At 42.5% G+C, this 15556-nt stretch overlaps 1 protein-coding gene across 3 annotated transcripts in view; it reads left to right on the forward strand.

The window, feature by feature from the left end:
* The window catches only part of FAF1 (Fas associated factor 1), a 378065-nt gene extending 362879 nt beyond the window's left edge, over window positions 1-15186 (forward strand). For all 3 annotated transcript variants that reach the window (XM_031684245.2, XM_006200466.4, XM_072974476.1), the window contains one exon: window positions 14930-15186. In XM_031684245.2, the coding sequence (XP_031540105.1) occupies window positions 14930-15013 (84 nt within the window). In that variant the 3' untranslated portion in view covers window positions 15014-15186. The remainder of the gene's footprint in view (window positions 1-14929) is intronic.
* Window positions 15187-15556: the final 370 nt, after the last annotated feature.

Below are 15556 nucleotides of genomic sequence, written 5' to 3' on the forward strand. Positions count from 1 at the left end.
CCACCTAGGTCTTTTGATCCCACATTTTTGCCTTTTCTCCACTGTCTCAGCCCTGTTGATTATTGTTATCTGAAAGAATTAGAGTAGGGAGAGCCTGGGAGAGGGAAACCAGACAGGAATATTGAAGTAGACAGACAACAGGCTATGGGAGTCTGAACTAAGATGGCAGCAGTGAGGATGAAGAGGAGGAACAGAATCAAGAAGAAGAATCATTCAGATTTGGTGATTGTTGCTATGTCAGGGTGAGGAGGGTAGGAAGAAGTTGTCAAAGATGACTTAGCGGTTCCCAGCCTGAATGACTAGAAAGATGGGAGTCACCATGTGCAGAAGTCAAAGAAGACAGATGAAGATGCAGGTTCACTTTGGGATTTGTTGAGTCTGAGATGCCAGGAGAAAGTCTTCGTGGTGCTTTCTAAAGAGGATAAAGAGATTTAAACTGTGAGACTGGCCCAGTACCAGAAAATGTCCCTGGCAGTGACTGGAGAGGATTTGAAGGAGATGAGGGACAGAGAGACAGTGTAGGGTAGTAGTTAAAAGACTGAGTTCTTCTGGACTCCTAGGCTGAATCTCAACTCTGCATTTCCTAGCTTTTTGATCTTGGGCAAATTACTTAGCTTCTGTGTAGCTCAGTTTACTCATCTATAAGAAAAGGGTGATAAATAGTACCAACTTCGCAGGGCTGTTATAAAAATGAAATGAAGTGATACTTATAAAGCGCTACTGTGTAGTAAATACTCAGCGTACGGAAGCGGTAGTGATGAAGGTGATGGCAAGAAGAGAAAAGGATCTTACGGAAGCGGTAGTGATGAAGGTGATGGCAAGAAGAGAAAAGGATCTTACGGAAGCGGTAGTGATGAAGGTGATGGCAAGAAGAGAAAAGGATCTTGCTAAGCCACGAAGATATTGAGAGAACCAGTGGTATTGTATAAGAAAACTCATCATTGTATGCCCCTGTCCAGATCAAAGGAGTTTTTAAGGAGTCTTAAAAATATGTTTGAGGTGATTACAGCCATTTCATGGAAGCTGAGTGGAATTCAGAGCCATAATTAAATCTGCCTTTGCCTCTTTCTAACTCATCTACAAAGTACTTGGAACAGTAGTGGATGATGACATTGAGTAAAGCCATTTATTTTTATGCCTATTGTATACACAATCAAGTATATTAGTTCTCTGAAAGATGGATATCATCCCCATTTTACAGATGAGGACACAGAAGCTTAGAGAGCTTAAATTCCTCAAGGTTGCATAGTAAGTGTCAATACTAGTATTTGATTCCTAAAACCCAGGTCCTTTCCCTATAAAATGGAGTGACTACTGCTGATTATGTGTGGGTATGCTGACGTATTTAAACCTTTCCAAAATTACTTACTTTGCCCGAGAACTTAATTTTATAAGGTGTTTATAAAGTACTATACCATTCGAAATTGCTATATCAGAAATCAAATAAACTTCTGAAGGCTGTACATACAATCCAATCTGACTCCATCCAGCCATAAATAAAAAATCATTAGTTCTTTGCTCAGTATTCCAGGTGCTTCTGCAGACACGCTTTGCTCACTTAAAGTCTATATAATAACCCCATTGTAAATACAAACAACGGCAAACGTGTATATGCGCAGATTAACCTCTTCTAGACACTCCTTGTAATTTTCAAAGCCAGTGCTGGAGTTCCATAGTGCATCAGCACATGCAGCAGCATGCCACATCCCCCCAGGCCTCACTGCCGTGCCAGCTCCGGCTCCAGCTGCAGCCCCAGCCCCAGCCCCAGCCCACTTCACCCCGACCACACCCTGCTCTTCACCCGCAATCAGGACCTCAGGGCTCCTGGTTTAGTGTCTGTGGCTGAATCCCAAACCTGAAGATTCTTTTGGTATTTCCCAGTTTACTTCACTTTCCTTCCTCTAGTTGTGTGAACAGGCCTTCCTCGTGCAGGCATTTGAGACTGTGAGAACTAGAAAAGACCCTTATTTTATAGATGAGAAAACCAAGATGTAGACAAAGTAATTTGATCAAGATCTCAAAAAAGCAAACACACCAAAAGCAGAAATGGTTGGCCCAAGTCTATGTAGTCACAAAATGAAGGTAAGATATACATTTTTTTAAAACAAAAAAACAATTATACTCATGAAGTCTAAAGTTATTTGAGATGGTGTCAAATTTATCTGAATGTTCCCTGCTTCAGTGCTTGGCACATACCAAACAACTAATACTGGCTTATTGTATATGAAAGTGTAAGTTAGTAAGATGATTAATTAAATCATAGGAACAGCTATGTATATTAGAGTGCGACAAGGAGGAAAGAGAACTATGGAGTTAGTTGACACACTAGGACTGAGTTAGGTGTTTACTGTCCTTGTGTTCCCCTGCTGTCCTCTTCCCCATCATAGCCCTTTACTGTTCTGAATTCCTTGCACATCCTGCCCTAGACTCTACACTCCTCAGAGGCAGAGATGGTGCTGTGGTCACTGTTACATCCCAGTGCCTGGCACGCTTTCTGACATTTTCGTTCACACTCAGGAAAGAGAATTTGTCTAGTGAATAAATGAAAAGAAATAAAATAGTCCTACTCGTTCATGCATCTACTGTTTTGGTTTGGTTTTTGTGTTTCTCATCTCACTCATGGCTAATTTATGGCATCCTCATGGTTGAAGATAGGCAATTATAGTGACATTCACCTTCACTATTCCTGGTTTCATTCTTCTTCCCTTCCTCCGGGTCACACTTACACTCTTCTCTCCCCTCCCCCTCCTCCTCTTCTCCCTCTCTCCCCCTGCATAGTCATGGAAGTAGAACTTCAAAGTCTGGGAGGGAAGCATAGAGTCTCTGGAATTCAAGAGCCAGGAGTTACCCATCTGGTTAATTTTTCACATGTTTTTTAACAGCCAGTTGTCAGCCTCTCATTTTGACATCTCCAGCAGGACATTCACAGAAGAATGTGATGTAGTAGGAAGGGCCTGAGCTGCGAGCCAGGCATCCTGGGGCAGAATTTTGACTCTTTCAGCCATTTGTTGTATGATTTCAAGGAAGGTACATACTTCTCTGGGTCCTGTTTTCCTCATCTGAAATATGAAGAGATTAAACAAAGTGCTTTCTTAGTCTTCTGTCAGCTCTGATGCTATGCAGTTCTATGATTAAATGATCTGGTTAAGATATAATACCTGCCCCACTGACAACTCTCTTCTGAAAACTAGAACAAAAACATTGGCTTCCCAGTCCTACTGGCTTTATTTAAAGTCATCTTCTCCCACTCCTTTTATATGAGAATGTCTCTGTCCCAGGCAGTTTATGGGGACTTAAGCTTTTATTTACTGTAGCTGACAGCTCCTGTAAGCTGGGGCTTTGACAATATTTCGCATTTATTTATCTGAGCCAGAGCTTAGGATCAGGTGGCAGCTAGTCACTTAAGGTTATTCAGGTGCATTGAAAATGTTGCTTAATAATTCAGAACCAGTTTTCTCTGTTTAGAGTATTAAGATTTTTTAAATCCTTCTAATTAGCCAATTCCAACAGCAGTTTAGATAGACAGGGAAAAATCTGTCCCTTCTAAAAGGGCAACTGATGCAAACTTATTTTCAGTCCCTATGTCTATGCAGCAGGACTGACTGTGGCAGGAGCCAGAGAGTCCAGAGCCAACAGACTTGCTGGGATGACCTGCTGATGGTACCACTGCCAGGCTCTACGTGCTATAGGAGTGAAGCTATGGGAAAGAGTTCTGAGGATATGGCTTCTTTTGACTTTGGGTTAGTGGAGGCTCCAAGAAGGAGTGGGGAGCCTCTGTTCATTCACTCAGTGGGTCAGTCTTTCAGCAAACAATTATGTGAATTCATATTGTTTCTGGCAGTATACTAGGCCCTGGGGATAGATAGGCAGTAAGACCCCATTATATGCCCTCAGAATTCAACCTAACTAGAGAGACTCATAGACAATTGCAAAATAACGTGAGAAACAGATCAGACAGATAACTCCATGTGAAACTGTAGCTGATGCTTTGACTGAGGTCCTCCAGAAATGGATTGCCTTGCCTGGTCAAAGTATAGGAGTACAATTTAGCAAAGGACAAGGTTGGCATTGCCTATGCCTACTTCCCAGTTTAAACACTGACCTTGAGTCTGCCAGCTGACATTGCAGCCACCTTGTCTGAGAAGCCTAAGGTGAAGCAAAGATATTAGTTAAGCAAATATGGATTGGCCACATGCAGGGCAGTGGAATAGTAATATGATGAAGAGACCACAGTGGATATTTATGGCCCCTGTGTCCCAGAAGCCATGGCCCAGTGAATAGGAGAAGATGCCACTTGAGAAAGAGATTTTAGGCCCTGTCACTTAGGCCTGGTTGGAAGAAGTAGCAATCGGCTGAACCTCGAAGGATGTGTAAGTTTTCAACAGGTGGAACTGGAGAGAAAGGACGGTCCAGTAGAGGAAACAACATAAGCAAAAGTTCAAGAAAGCAAAGCACAAGACATAATTGGGAAATAGCAAATTGTAATCTGCTACAACATAAAGTCTGTGAGGGGATAGTATTTAGAGATCAAAATAGTAAAGGATGTTGGGGCCAAGCCACTACCACCCTGTCAAAAAGCTTAGGCCTAGATTTTACTTATTTAGTGTATTTTTTTCAAGAGAAAATAGAATAAACATCTATTTTCACCACTTACTCCTAAAATGTTGTTTTAAAAGTTTTGCTCTGTATTTTTCAATGTTCCATGATGTACATTGTCTTGTTTGGTCATTTATTAAACAAGCATTTATTGAGAGCATATAATGCACCAGGCTCTTTGCTGGATGCTGGGATATAGAAACAGGAACCAGTCCTGTCTTTTAAGTTCCTCAGTCTTATCCAGAAGACATTTGGGTAAAGTACAGTTGAAGACAAGCAATGATGATGCTCATAGCAGGCCTGTATCGATGCATCAGGTGTCAGCATCCTTGTTTATTAAACAGGGAAACTTTGGAGGAGGAAGAGTGACTTGTTCAAGATCACACAGGTGGTCAGGAGTAGTATGCTGGGGTTAGAGCCGGGTTTGCAGTCACCCAGAGGGTGTTTGTTCCCTCCTCTCCTCTACTCTGAGGCCAGACCCTCTGTGGACATTGGGCTGAACATGAAGAAACATCTGTCCGGGTAAAGCACATATCTCCAGCCACCTTCAAGTACCACTTCTTAGCATCTTGTCTCCTATGTACTTTTGTTTCTCAGCATGATACTTTTCCTTAAATCCAGGAGAGAGTCTGGGAGTTTCTGGTATAAGTGTGGTATTGTACAGGCACCCACTGGACCAGCCTTCAAAGAAAACACCTGCACTGTTCATGATTCTTGCCTTCCAGTTTCATTAGCTTTAGGCAGATGAAATGTAATATCAAAATAGCTCAGAGAGAGCCTTGGTAACATTTAAGATATTGAACGTGCTGCATCTGGTAACTAGAAAATTTAATGATCTCCTGCTGTTTTGGTAATTGGATAAGTAAATACATCAGAATAAATCACACCAGCAAGTCTTTTGTATGTCGTTAGGGACTCAACTCTTTTAACTCCTGTTCAAAGCTCCAGCTCTTGAGCAGTGTTTGCGTGCAGAGTTACGCAGACACCAGCTCATATGGCCCTGCTTGAGTATTAAAATGCATTCAGAATATTCACTTTCTCCTTAGCCACTCTGCCTGAAGAGCGCCTCTAGTATGCCACTCCAGATTTCTCTGAAACCAGGGAGAAAAGGGATTTTCTTTGTTGTTTTTTTTTGTTGTTGTTGCTGTTGTTTTCAGAAGCTTAAACTAAACCTAGTAAAGACATTTGAGCCCTTCACAGTCTATCTCCAAACTGTCTTTCTGGCCATGTCTTCCACTGTAGGCAGGCCGTGAGCCTTGCCAGAAACACCACCCATTTACAAATTGGGAAAATGAGGCCAAAGCAGAGGAGGACTATCCTGGTGTAGTAAGGAATCATGTAAGAATTTTAAGTAGGAGTGAGAGAGGGTCCAATATTTTGTTCAACTCTCTCTTGACTGGCAGGAGAGACTCTGAGAGAAATGGTCTAATAGAGCTTATTAGGTGTTGGATGGTGTTGTCATGAGCTCACAGGTGAGAAATGTGGGTCTTTTGGGAGGTTAAATGATTTGCTCAAGAGCATTCATACAGAACCAAGATTCAAAACCCACCAGAACTTTTTCTTACTGCTTCTCTAATGAGCACTTAATCTATGTCTGCTGGTGAAACTCTGGGGCAAACAATTATCAGGGTTTCTCAGAGGGTTTTTAAGCTGAAGTAGCAGGTCTGAATCTAACCAGTTAACAGGTTTCTCTCCTTTCTTTTGTCTCTTAGCACCCTGTTCCAAACACAGTGGTTAGTGTTGTGGACCAGTCTTTTATCAGAGGCATCCTAGGAGCCTTTTATGCAAGAGCCTGGCTGCCTTCCATGATATCAGCCTCTGAAAGTGAGGCATGTCCACTAGATCAGTGCTTCCCAGCTTTTTTCAAATCATCACACACATTGAAAATATTTGTGTGCCTCATTGGGATTATCATACCAGGTTGCTCATGGTCAAAGGCAACCCAGTGATAATGATTCTGGCTGCCTTAAGGGATGAGACTGGTATCTTGATACACCTGTAACCTGGCACCCCACTGGGGCTGATCCACACTAGATTTCTCTTGCCACACTCCAGAATCCTCATTCATGAATTTGCCTGCACCCTGTTTATTAAGTTTTCAGAAATAACTCACAAACCACTCTGTGAAGCAGTACTTCCTTTTAGTTATTTGAAATTGTGTCTTCCAGAGCCCAAGAAGGACTGGACTAATCTTAGGCTTCACAGGATGAGGAGATATGCCTGTTCTCATTCTTTTTATGCTTTTTATATTCTTTTTTATGCTCTTTATTCTTTTTGTGCTTTTTATGTTCATTCTGCAGACTTGAATTTTCTTGTGTTTCTAGACTAAGGAGGCTTTCCCCTCCCGCCCTTCCCTGCCCCTCCTGATGGAAAAGCCCCTCTACTCCCTCTGGGCCTTCACCCCTAACATTATTTAATGTATAGTGAGCAAAGCCACCATCAGGGATACCAATGCAAGGATGGTTTGATGCTTAGGGTCTCCCTGACAATGTGCCAAGATTGAGGCCATTGTGACATCAGTAACACTTGAGAATTGGTATCCTCATTAAACAGCCCGTCTAAAGGCGCAGGCTGGGAATGAAGAATCCAGATTCGGTCCCAGATTGGCCATGAATGCTGAGTAACCTTGGGTAAGTTCTTTCCACTCACTGGGCTTTTCTTTCCCCATCTGCTTACAGAGATGACCTCTAAAAACAATCACTAGGTCTATGATAACTGAAGAGCTAGATGAATGAAATTCGCCTGAGGTAGTAATATACTCTATTATGGAGAGATACATGCTTCAGTTACTTGAAGGGAAAAGTCCTTCCAAGCAAGAGACTTAGAGTTAATAGTCCAGTGTGTGACTACAATACTGAAATTGTCTAGTGTGGTAGTTAAGAAAACAGACTTTGGAGCCAGATCTAGTTTGAAATCCTTGCTGTCACTTCCCACCTGTGCAATCTTGAACAAGTTATATAATCTCTCTGAACTTCTATTCCTCGTTTTTTAAGTGGAGGTAATAGTACCTCCCTCATAGGATTGTATAGCACTTGCAGGGTATTAGGAACAGTTAGCACTTAGGAAGCTCCCAATAAATGTTAACTATTGTTATCATTATTATAACGTGTTAAAGAACAGATGGGGCAGCATACCAGATACAGTTTTCTTCCCTTTTTCACCTTAGTTTTCTCTCCCTTTAACTTTCCTTTCATTCTCCATTCTTTCTACCAAAAAAAAGCCAGGGAAAGAAAATGTCCTATAGCACCCTGTGCTTTCCAGCTGCAGAAGCCCACCCAGCTCCCTCTCTAGCACCCCAGTTGTTCTACCAAAGTTTAATAATGGAAAGAAGAGCATCTGTCACTGTTTCCTGGAAACCCGTGCCCCAGTGCCACTTCTTTCCTGTGATCCAATGAGACAGATGATCCAGAAACTGCAGTATTAATAAGTAATGGAGTAGTCCTGTAATGGGACCCTTCCAGGTTGGAAATTCTTCAGGGGGTTGCATTACCACCTGCAGCAAATGTAGAGAAGTTGCTAGGAGCTACAGCTGGCATTGTTGTAGACGATGATGATGGTAATGTTGATTATCAATCCCTTATGTTGCAAAAGACTTCGCAGTTACCAAAGCTTTTCACACCTGATCAGCACCTGACCAGCAGATCAGCTCTTAAGTTCTCCCTCTGATATTTTGCAGGTGTAACTGCTCTCTTTAGGGATTCCCAGCTCTTCAAAAAGTGTTTAAAGAAAATGGGCAATTAGCTATTAGGACCAAGTTGACAGTAACAAAAATTATCCTGTGTTCCTGTGGAAACAACAGAGCCTGTGCCACAACAGGAACATGGGCCAGGACAGTTGCAGGATGCCTGCTTTCCTTCTGTCCAAGGAAAATCCAGTTAGTCGCATTAACTGTCCCCTGTTTAGAAGTCGGATCAGAGGTGAAGAAGCAATGGAGGACAATTGGATACAGGCTGGAAGTTCACAAACCTAGGTGCAAATTCTGGCCTTATCTTTCCTACCTATTAATCTAAATGAGAATAAATAGGAGTACTTATCTCTTAGGACAGTTGTGACCATTTAATTAGATAATATATAGAACAACTGGTATAGTGCCTGGCACTTATCAAATGGCAAATAAATGGTAACTTTTGGTAGCCATGACATTAATAATTATTTTTTAAGCTTGTGATATTTAATATGCATGTTTTCTAATAAAGTAACAGAATAGGTTACTCACAGCATATCAGAAAGATTATCCTCCCAAATTCAAAGTAAATGCTAATTTTGAACAAAACCAAGGGGAGATATATTTAGCTTCACTATAATATGGGAATTTACATATGCAGCCTCAGAGAGAAGGAGCTCAGAATTTGAAGTGAGAAGAGGTGAGCCCCACCAGTTTCTAGTTGTAGGACCATGTGTCAGTAATGTCCCTATTTGAGCTTTGGTGTTCTCATCTGCAGAAATGAGGATGAATCAGTCCAGTCTCCTAGGATACCTCTAAGGTTTAGATAATATGTGTGAAAGTACTTTCAGAGCTTGTTAGTACTGAATAATATTCCGTTGTCTGGATATACGAGTTCATCTATCCATTCACCTACTGCGGGACATCTTGGTTACTTCCAAGTTGTGGCAGTTTTGAATAAAGGTGCTTATTAAACATCTGTGTGCAGGTTTTGGTGTGGACCTTAAGTTTTCAGCTTCTTTAGGTAAATACCAAGGCATGTGATTACTGAATTATACAGTAAGAATATGACTAATTTGGTAATAAACCACAAATCTTTTTCCCAAAGTGGCTATGCCATTTTGCATTCCCACTGGCAATGGATGGGTGTCCGTTGCTCCACATCCTCGTCAGCATTTGGTGGTGTCAGTGTTCTGGACTTTGGCCATTCTGATCGGTGTGTGGCGGTATCTCATTGTTCTAATTTACATTTCCCTGATGGCATGTGATGTGGAGGAGCATCTTTTCATGTGTTTATTTGCCATCTGTAGATCTTTAGTAAAGTGTCTTTAAGGTCTTTGGCCCATTTTTTAAATTGGGTTGTTTGTTTTCTTATTGTTGAGTTTCAAGAGTTCTTTGTATATTTTGGATAATAGCTCTTTATCAGGTGTGTCTTTTACAAATATTTCCCCCCAGACTGTAGCTTGTCTTCTCATTGTCATGACAGTGTCTTCTGCAAAGGTTTTAATTTTAATGAGGTTTAGCTTATCAATTATTTCTGTCATGAATTGTGCTTTTGGTGTCATATCCAAAAAGCCATCACCATACCCAAGGTCATCTAGGTTTTCTCCTATGTTATCTTCTAGGAATTATATAGATTTGTGTTTTACATTTAAGTCTGTGATCCATTTTGAGTTAGTTTTTGTGAAGGCTGTAAGGTCTGTGTATCTGGATTCATTTTTTTGCATGCAGATACTCAGTTCCAGCACCAGTTGTCGAACCTGGCATTTTTTCTAAATGTGAAAACAGATCCAGACTTTCCTTTATTCAGCTTCAAAATAAAGGTATTACTTTAGCAAAATTAAATAAAATTAAAAGGATTGATAATAATACTGACCCTACAAGATTGTGTAAATATCTTGAAAACTATGAAGTACTATTCATATATTGCTGCTACTGTTTTTAGTATTACTCAGCTCCTGCCCTCACGTAGCTCCCAGCCTAGTAGTAGTTAATGCTCAGTTTTTTTTTTCAAGTGAGAAGCAGAATAGTATGACTAGAAAGAACCCCAAAACAGAAGGCAGAAGCTTGGGTAGAGTACTGCATCTGCACCTTATTAACTGTGTGGCCTTGAACAAGTCACCTGACCTCTTTGAGCCTCAGGTTGCCCACTTGTGAAATGAAGGGGTTTGGCTACTTGACATTTAAGAAGCTTTCCCACCCTAACATTCTGGGACCTACTCAGTGTGGCCGAGGATGAGAATCTGTCACATTAATTAACATTTTTCTCAGCAGCAATGTTATACTTTTTCAGGGAAAAAAAATACTGAAGCCCACAGAAATAATAGAAATACGATGGACATGAAAGTTCAAACTGCTGAGAAAAGTGACCTAGAAAAGAGTAACTCTCTTTGGCAGAGAACATGTCCCATTTTTGCTAACATAAACAAATTTCACAGAGACGATTTGCTAAAATATTAATTTAATGAGAAAATATATCCATTCAAGTTTCCTAAGTATAATGAATAACATGTCAAGGAGGTTGATTTTCCTTTTCTAACATAAGCAAAATCAGGCCATACCTCTTATCTGAGAATGCCCCTCCTCCCCTGGGGAGTCCCAAAAGGTGGTTTTGTCTGTCAATTTAGAGAGTCAATAATTCAGTAAAATCCCAAGTAAATGGCAGAACATAAGCACAGATTGTGTTTTTGTATTCGTAGTTTATAAACATTTCAGAATTTTTTCCTTGACCCTTGACTCTTTGCTGTTCTTGAAGTGAGGATCTTATATCCTGGAAGCTTGGTTAGAAACAACCTCAGGGTCATCTCATCCAGCTTCTTTCTCTGTGTGGACTCTACTCTTCGCAGCACCTCTGAGAGAGCAGTTCAGTAGTTAAACACATACGGATTCCAAAGCTACATTGCCATGATTCACATTCTAGCTCTGCCCTTAACAACTTTGAGACCTTGAGCAAATGACTTAGTCTATTCCATGGCCCAGTTTCCTCATCTATAAAATAAGAATAATCATCATACCTATGTCAGAGGGTTATTATGAAAATTAAATTATTTTATCAACGTTAAATGATTGAAATATGCCTGATACAAAGTAAATGCTCGATAAGTGTTAGCTAGTATCATCATCATCATCATCATCATCTTCTTCTTCTTCTTCTTCAAATAAGCCCCTGTTTGAATGCTTCTAAGGAAAGCAGAGAGTGCAGTCACTGCTCCTCTCCCTACCACTTTATTTTCCCAAGGCAGCCTATCAGCGTGTAGGCCAGAAGCATTCCACTTTTCATGACCTTTGGATCTTTCTCAGCAGTAAATTGAAAACAGTACTATACCATTCGCAGTTGGTTGAATCTTGAATGCGGAACTCCACATACAGAGGAACCACAGATATGGAGGGACCATGGATATGGAGGGCCAACTATGAGTTATATGCGATTTTCAACTGCTTGGAGGGTTTGCTCCCCTAACCCCGACGTTGTCCAAGGGTCAGCTGTAATTGAGATTGCTGCTATGATGATGGTGGTGGTGGTGGTGAACAAAAAGAAATAAAGGACAGAAGGAAAAGGGAGAAAAGTTAAAAGAAAGAGAGGCAGTAGTAGCCACACCAGCAGCTGCTTCTCTGTCAAAACATTCTTTCTGACCAGCTGAGTTCTGCTTCCCTACGATTTTACCTGACCAGTCCCAGTTCTGCCCTTGGAGCTGCAGAGAACACATCTGTTCTGTCTACCTGTCCTACTTGCCAGCCCTTCAGCTATTCAAAAAGAGCTGACAGAGCCCCCTCCCTGCCTCTACAGCAACAGTACCCTCTCTCAGGGAGACGTATCCCGTTCTTCAGATGTTTCTTAGAGAACATGGTTTTTAGGCTCCTCCCTACCAGGAGGACCCTCCTGGCACGCTTCCCATCCTTCCTGAGTGGGGTCCAGAGCACTGCAGGATGGTTTCACAATCTGGCCACTCTCTTTCTGGGGAAAAGCATGGTGTCCTACATCTCCCCAAGGTTCGCTACAGTCTCTCTCTCTACTCTGGGTAGATGAGAATGGAAACAAGGATTGTCCTTGTTCACTTTAAATTTCTGTCTGAAATGACCTTCAAAGCAAAAAATTGCTTGTGATGTGGGGCACCAGCGGGAGAAGCCCTGACAACAGCCGTGTTTGGTGTGCAGCAGTCCATTGGTGGCACAGCCCCACTGAAGCTGTAGAAGGGCACCTCCAGATACTGGGGCATTACGCTAACAGGGAATGGGAGCACTTCTGGGCAGCCTATTGCAGACCTGGGCTCTAGGAGACTTTGGGGAAGGAGCTCCAGCTTTGAAGTTAGACCAGGGCCCCTACCCAGAGCAATGCCTCAATCAGTAATGGCTGTACCAGCTGAGCACTTACTGGCTCAGTCTCTGTACCAGGATCTTCACCAGCATTATTCCATTTAACTAGCACAACAACCTATTAAGCAGAAATTGATTATTCCCATCATGCAGGTGGGAAGACTGAGGCTTTCAGGTTGCATGACTGCTTCAAGGTAATATAGATAGTAAGTGACAGAGCTGGAGATTAAATCTAAGTTTACTTCACTCTTTGTAACTATTATCCAGTATAGATAGACCCTCACTATGTGGCCTTAAACAAGTGGCAACCATCTTGAGCCTCAGTTTTTGTCATCTCTACCTTACTTTGCATGGTTGTTTAGGGATTAAATGAGATGATATATTTAATGTGCCTGGCATGTAATAGATGTTCAAGAAATTTTAATTTTCTCCTTCTCAAGTCCCAGCTCTCCCACTAAATGTAACTGGGGAAAATCACTTAACTTTTCTCAGACACAGTTTCCTCATGTGAAAACTGGGTGTGTTTTCCAGACCTTTCATACTGACAACATGGGCCCAAGGCCTCTTTGGCTTCCGAGCGTTTCTTTCCACCAGTATGCACGGCTCTGGCACCGTTATGATTTTGGTTTCTCCCAGCAAACATCATATTTACAAACCACAAATAACAAAGTAGAAAATGCCGGAAAAGCTCTGGCATGTTAATTAAGAACAATAGCGGAAGCAGCTGGGCAGAAAATGCCAACAAGTCAGAAGCAGAGGCAGCATAGCTCTGTTTGTTGACAGAAGCCAGCACAGTGTTGTACGTTAATTGGGGAAGTGGGTAAACATTTGCCAGCAGCTCGCCCCCTCCCACCGGTGCATTGGAAGACAGCAGGCTTAGCCCTCCCCACCACCTTGCCTGCCCATCTGCCCAGAGCCCAAGACACGCCAGTAGAGCAGCCTTGCTCTGGATTCCTTATAAGCAGAGAGGATTCTGGAGGCGGATGTGTCTCTTTAATGACCCTCCTGGGCATACCAGGTTCCATCTGGATACAGTCGAAGGTAGTACACCTCCTTCAGCTCGCCAGCCTGCCGGTGACACACGGGCCCCCAGGGTGCCCCTCCCCCTCAGCGTGGAGAAGACAGCGGAGCCATCTCATTAGGTGTGGCTTGAGTTGAGCAGAGGACAGGACTGCCTGTCTCAAGTGCTGGAGTCTCTGCCCACAGGTCCAGCACTCCTGTGCGTGCCTGACAGAGCACACTGCCCGGCCTCCCATGTACATTCATCCATTTATCTGTGTGTCCGTCCATCCTTACAGTTGTTCACATACGCGGCAGCTGCCTTTGAACACCTGCTCTGTGCCAGACACTGTGCTAATTATATTTTTTTTTCTCACTTAATCCTCATATCAGTCCTACAAGGTTGATACTAACTCTGAAGCCACAAAGCTAATAGCCAGCACAGCTGTGGTTGTAACCAGAATCTTTGGCCTATTGTCCTTTCTACTAAACCAGTATTTCTCAGCTTTTTAAAATTCATGTTCCCTTTGGGATATTTTTGGGTTTTTCTCCCACTCTTGTTTTCAGAAAACCTCTACATTACATCCTTGCCCCAACCTAGGAGGCCATAAACTTAATTTAGTTTCCCTATATGATTAACATATCCCAACTGAGCCAAGATTTTGTCTAGCTTTATTCTCTATAGTTCATATTATAGAATAAATCATTTTTAATCTCTAAAATATAAAGTCATATTGTGACATTGACTCATTTTTTGAAACTAAATATCACCACCACCACCTGCAAGGAGATTGTGGTATGCCTCCCGAGGGAGCCTCTCCTCGGTTCATCTCTGGGCACAGCAGGCTGGGCACTCTGCAGTTTACTCCAGGTAGGTTCAGTGGAAGATCAGCCCCAAAGGCTTACCTCTTTCCCACCAAGCTGGAAAGGCCCTGTCTGCTGTTAGCAGTTAACCAAGCACAGGTCCCCAGGAATGCCAGTCATTTCATTAACCAGCACCCTTTCCTAAGGGCCGCCTGCTCTGCTGGCCAAGCTGAGCTGTGCAGGAAGCGAGGGCCCTCCACCTGCCCTGGAAGAGGTCAATCTCTTCAGTCTGTGCCCTGAGGTCCAGTGCTAGTTCTTCCACTAAACTGTGAGACTTGACCTCTCTGAGCCCTGGCTTCCTCGGTTATGAAATGGGGATAACAACACACCTACCTCAGAGGGTTATTTTGCGGCTCAAATGAGAAAATAGATGTGAAAATGCTTATGCCAGTGTATAGTAAGCTCAAAGTCTGGGGGTGGGGTAGGATCTGTGCCATGAGAGAAAATAGTGCTTCTTCTGGTCTTTTGAGTATATGTTTTCTTTCTTTTTAGGTAACCCAGCTGGACCCAAATAAATCATTATTGGAGGTAAAGTTGTTCCCTCAAGAAACCCTTTTCCTTGAAGCAAAAGAGTAAACACAGCCCAGCGGTGGAACCAGCCATTCCTTGACAAGCCAGAGGCCTGCATCAAGAGAAGGGCTCCTCGCCAACCCACCTACACGCTCGTCTCACTCAAGTCAGTGTCACACTTCTGCCTCTTGCAAGATTGCTGGAAAAAAGTAATAATAAACATAGCTACTTAAAATTTCCCATCCACGAGTATATGTTCCCAGCCCTCATTGTAGAGAATTACCACGCTGCCACCCTCCCTTACCCCTCTCAGCTCGCCCTCATTCCATGACTAATGCACTGTTACATGGGAGTGATCATAAAGTAGGATTTTGACCTCTCCAGTGCCCATCTTCTCCCCACAGTGTCTGGGACAGCTCTGTCTGACCCATGACACCAGACTGCTGTGTGTTTGAGATGTCTCATTGAGCCAGGGCTCATACACCTCTGCCTTTTTCTTTTCATGACTGGATTTCTACTTTATCACCTCATTTTAAGAGGCAGGACTAAAAGCATCAAATGGGAATTCTTGGCATGGAGATGAAACACAGGGAGAAAAGTGGATCATTT

Source organism: Vicugna pacos, chromosome 13 (assembly GCF_048564905.1).
Source record: "Vicugna pacos chromosome 13, VicPac4, whole genome shotgun sequence".
Classification (NCBI taxonomy): Eukaryota; Metazoa; Chordata; class Mammalia; order Artiodactyla; family Camelidae; genus Vicugna; species Vicugna pacos.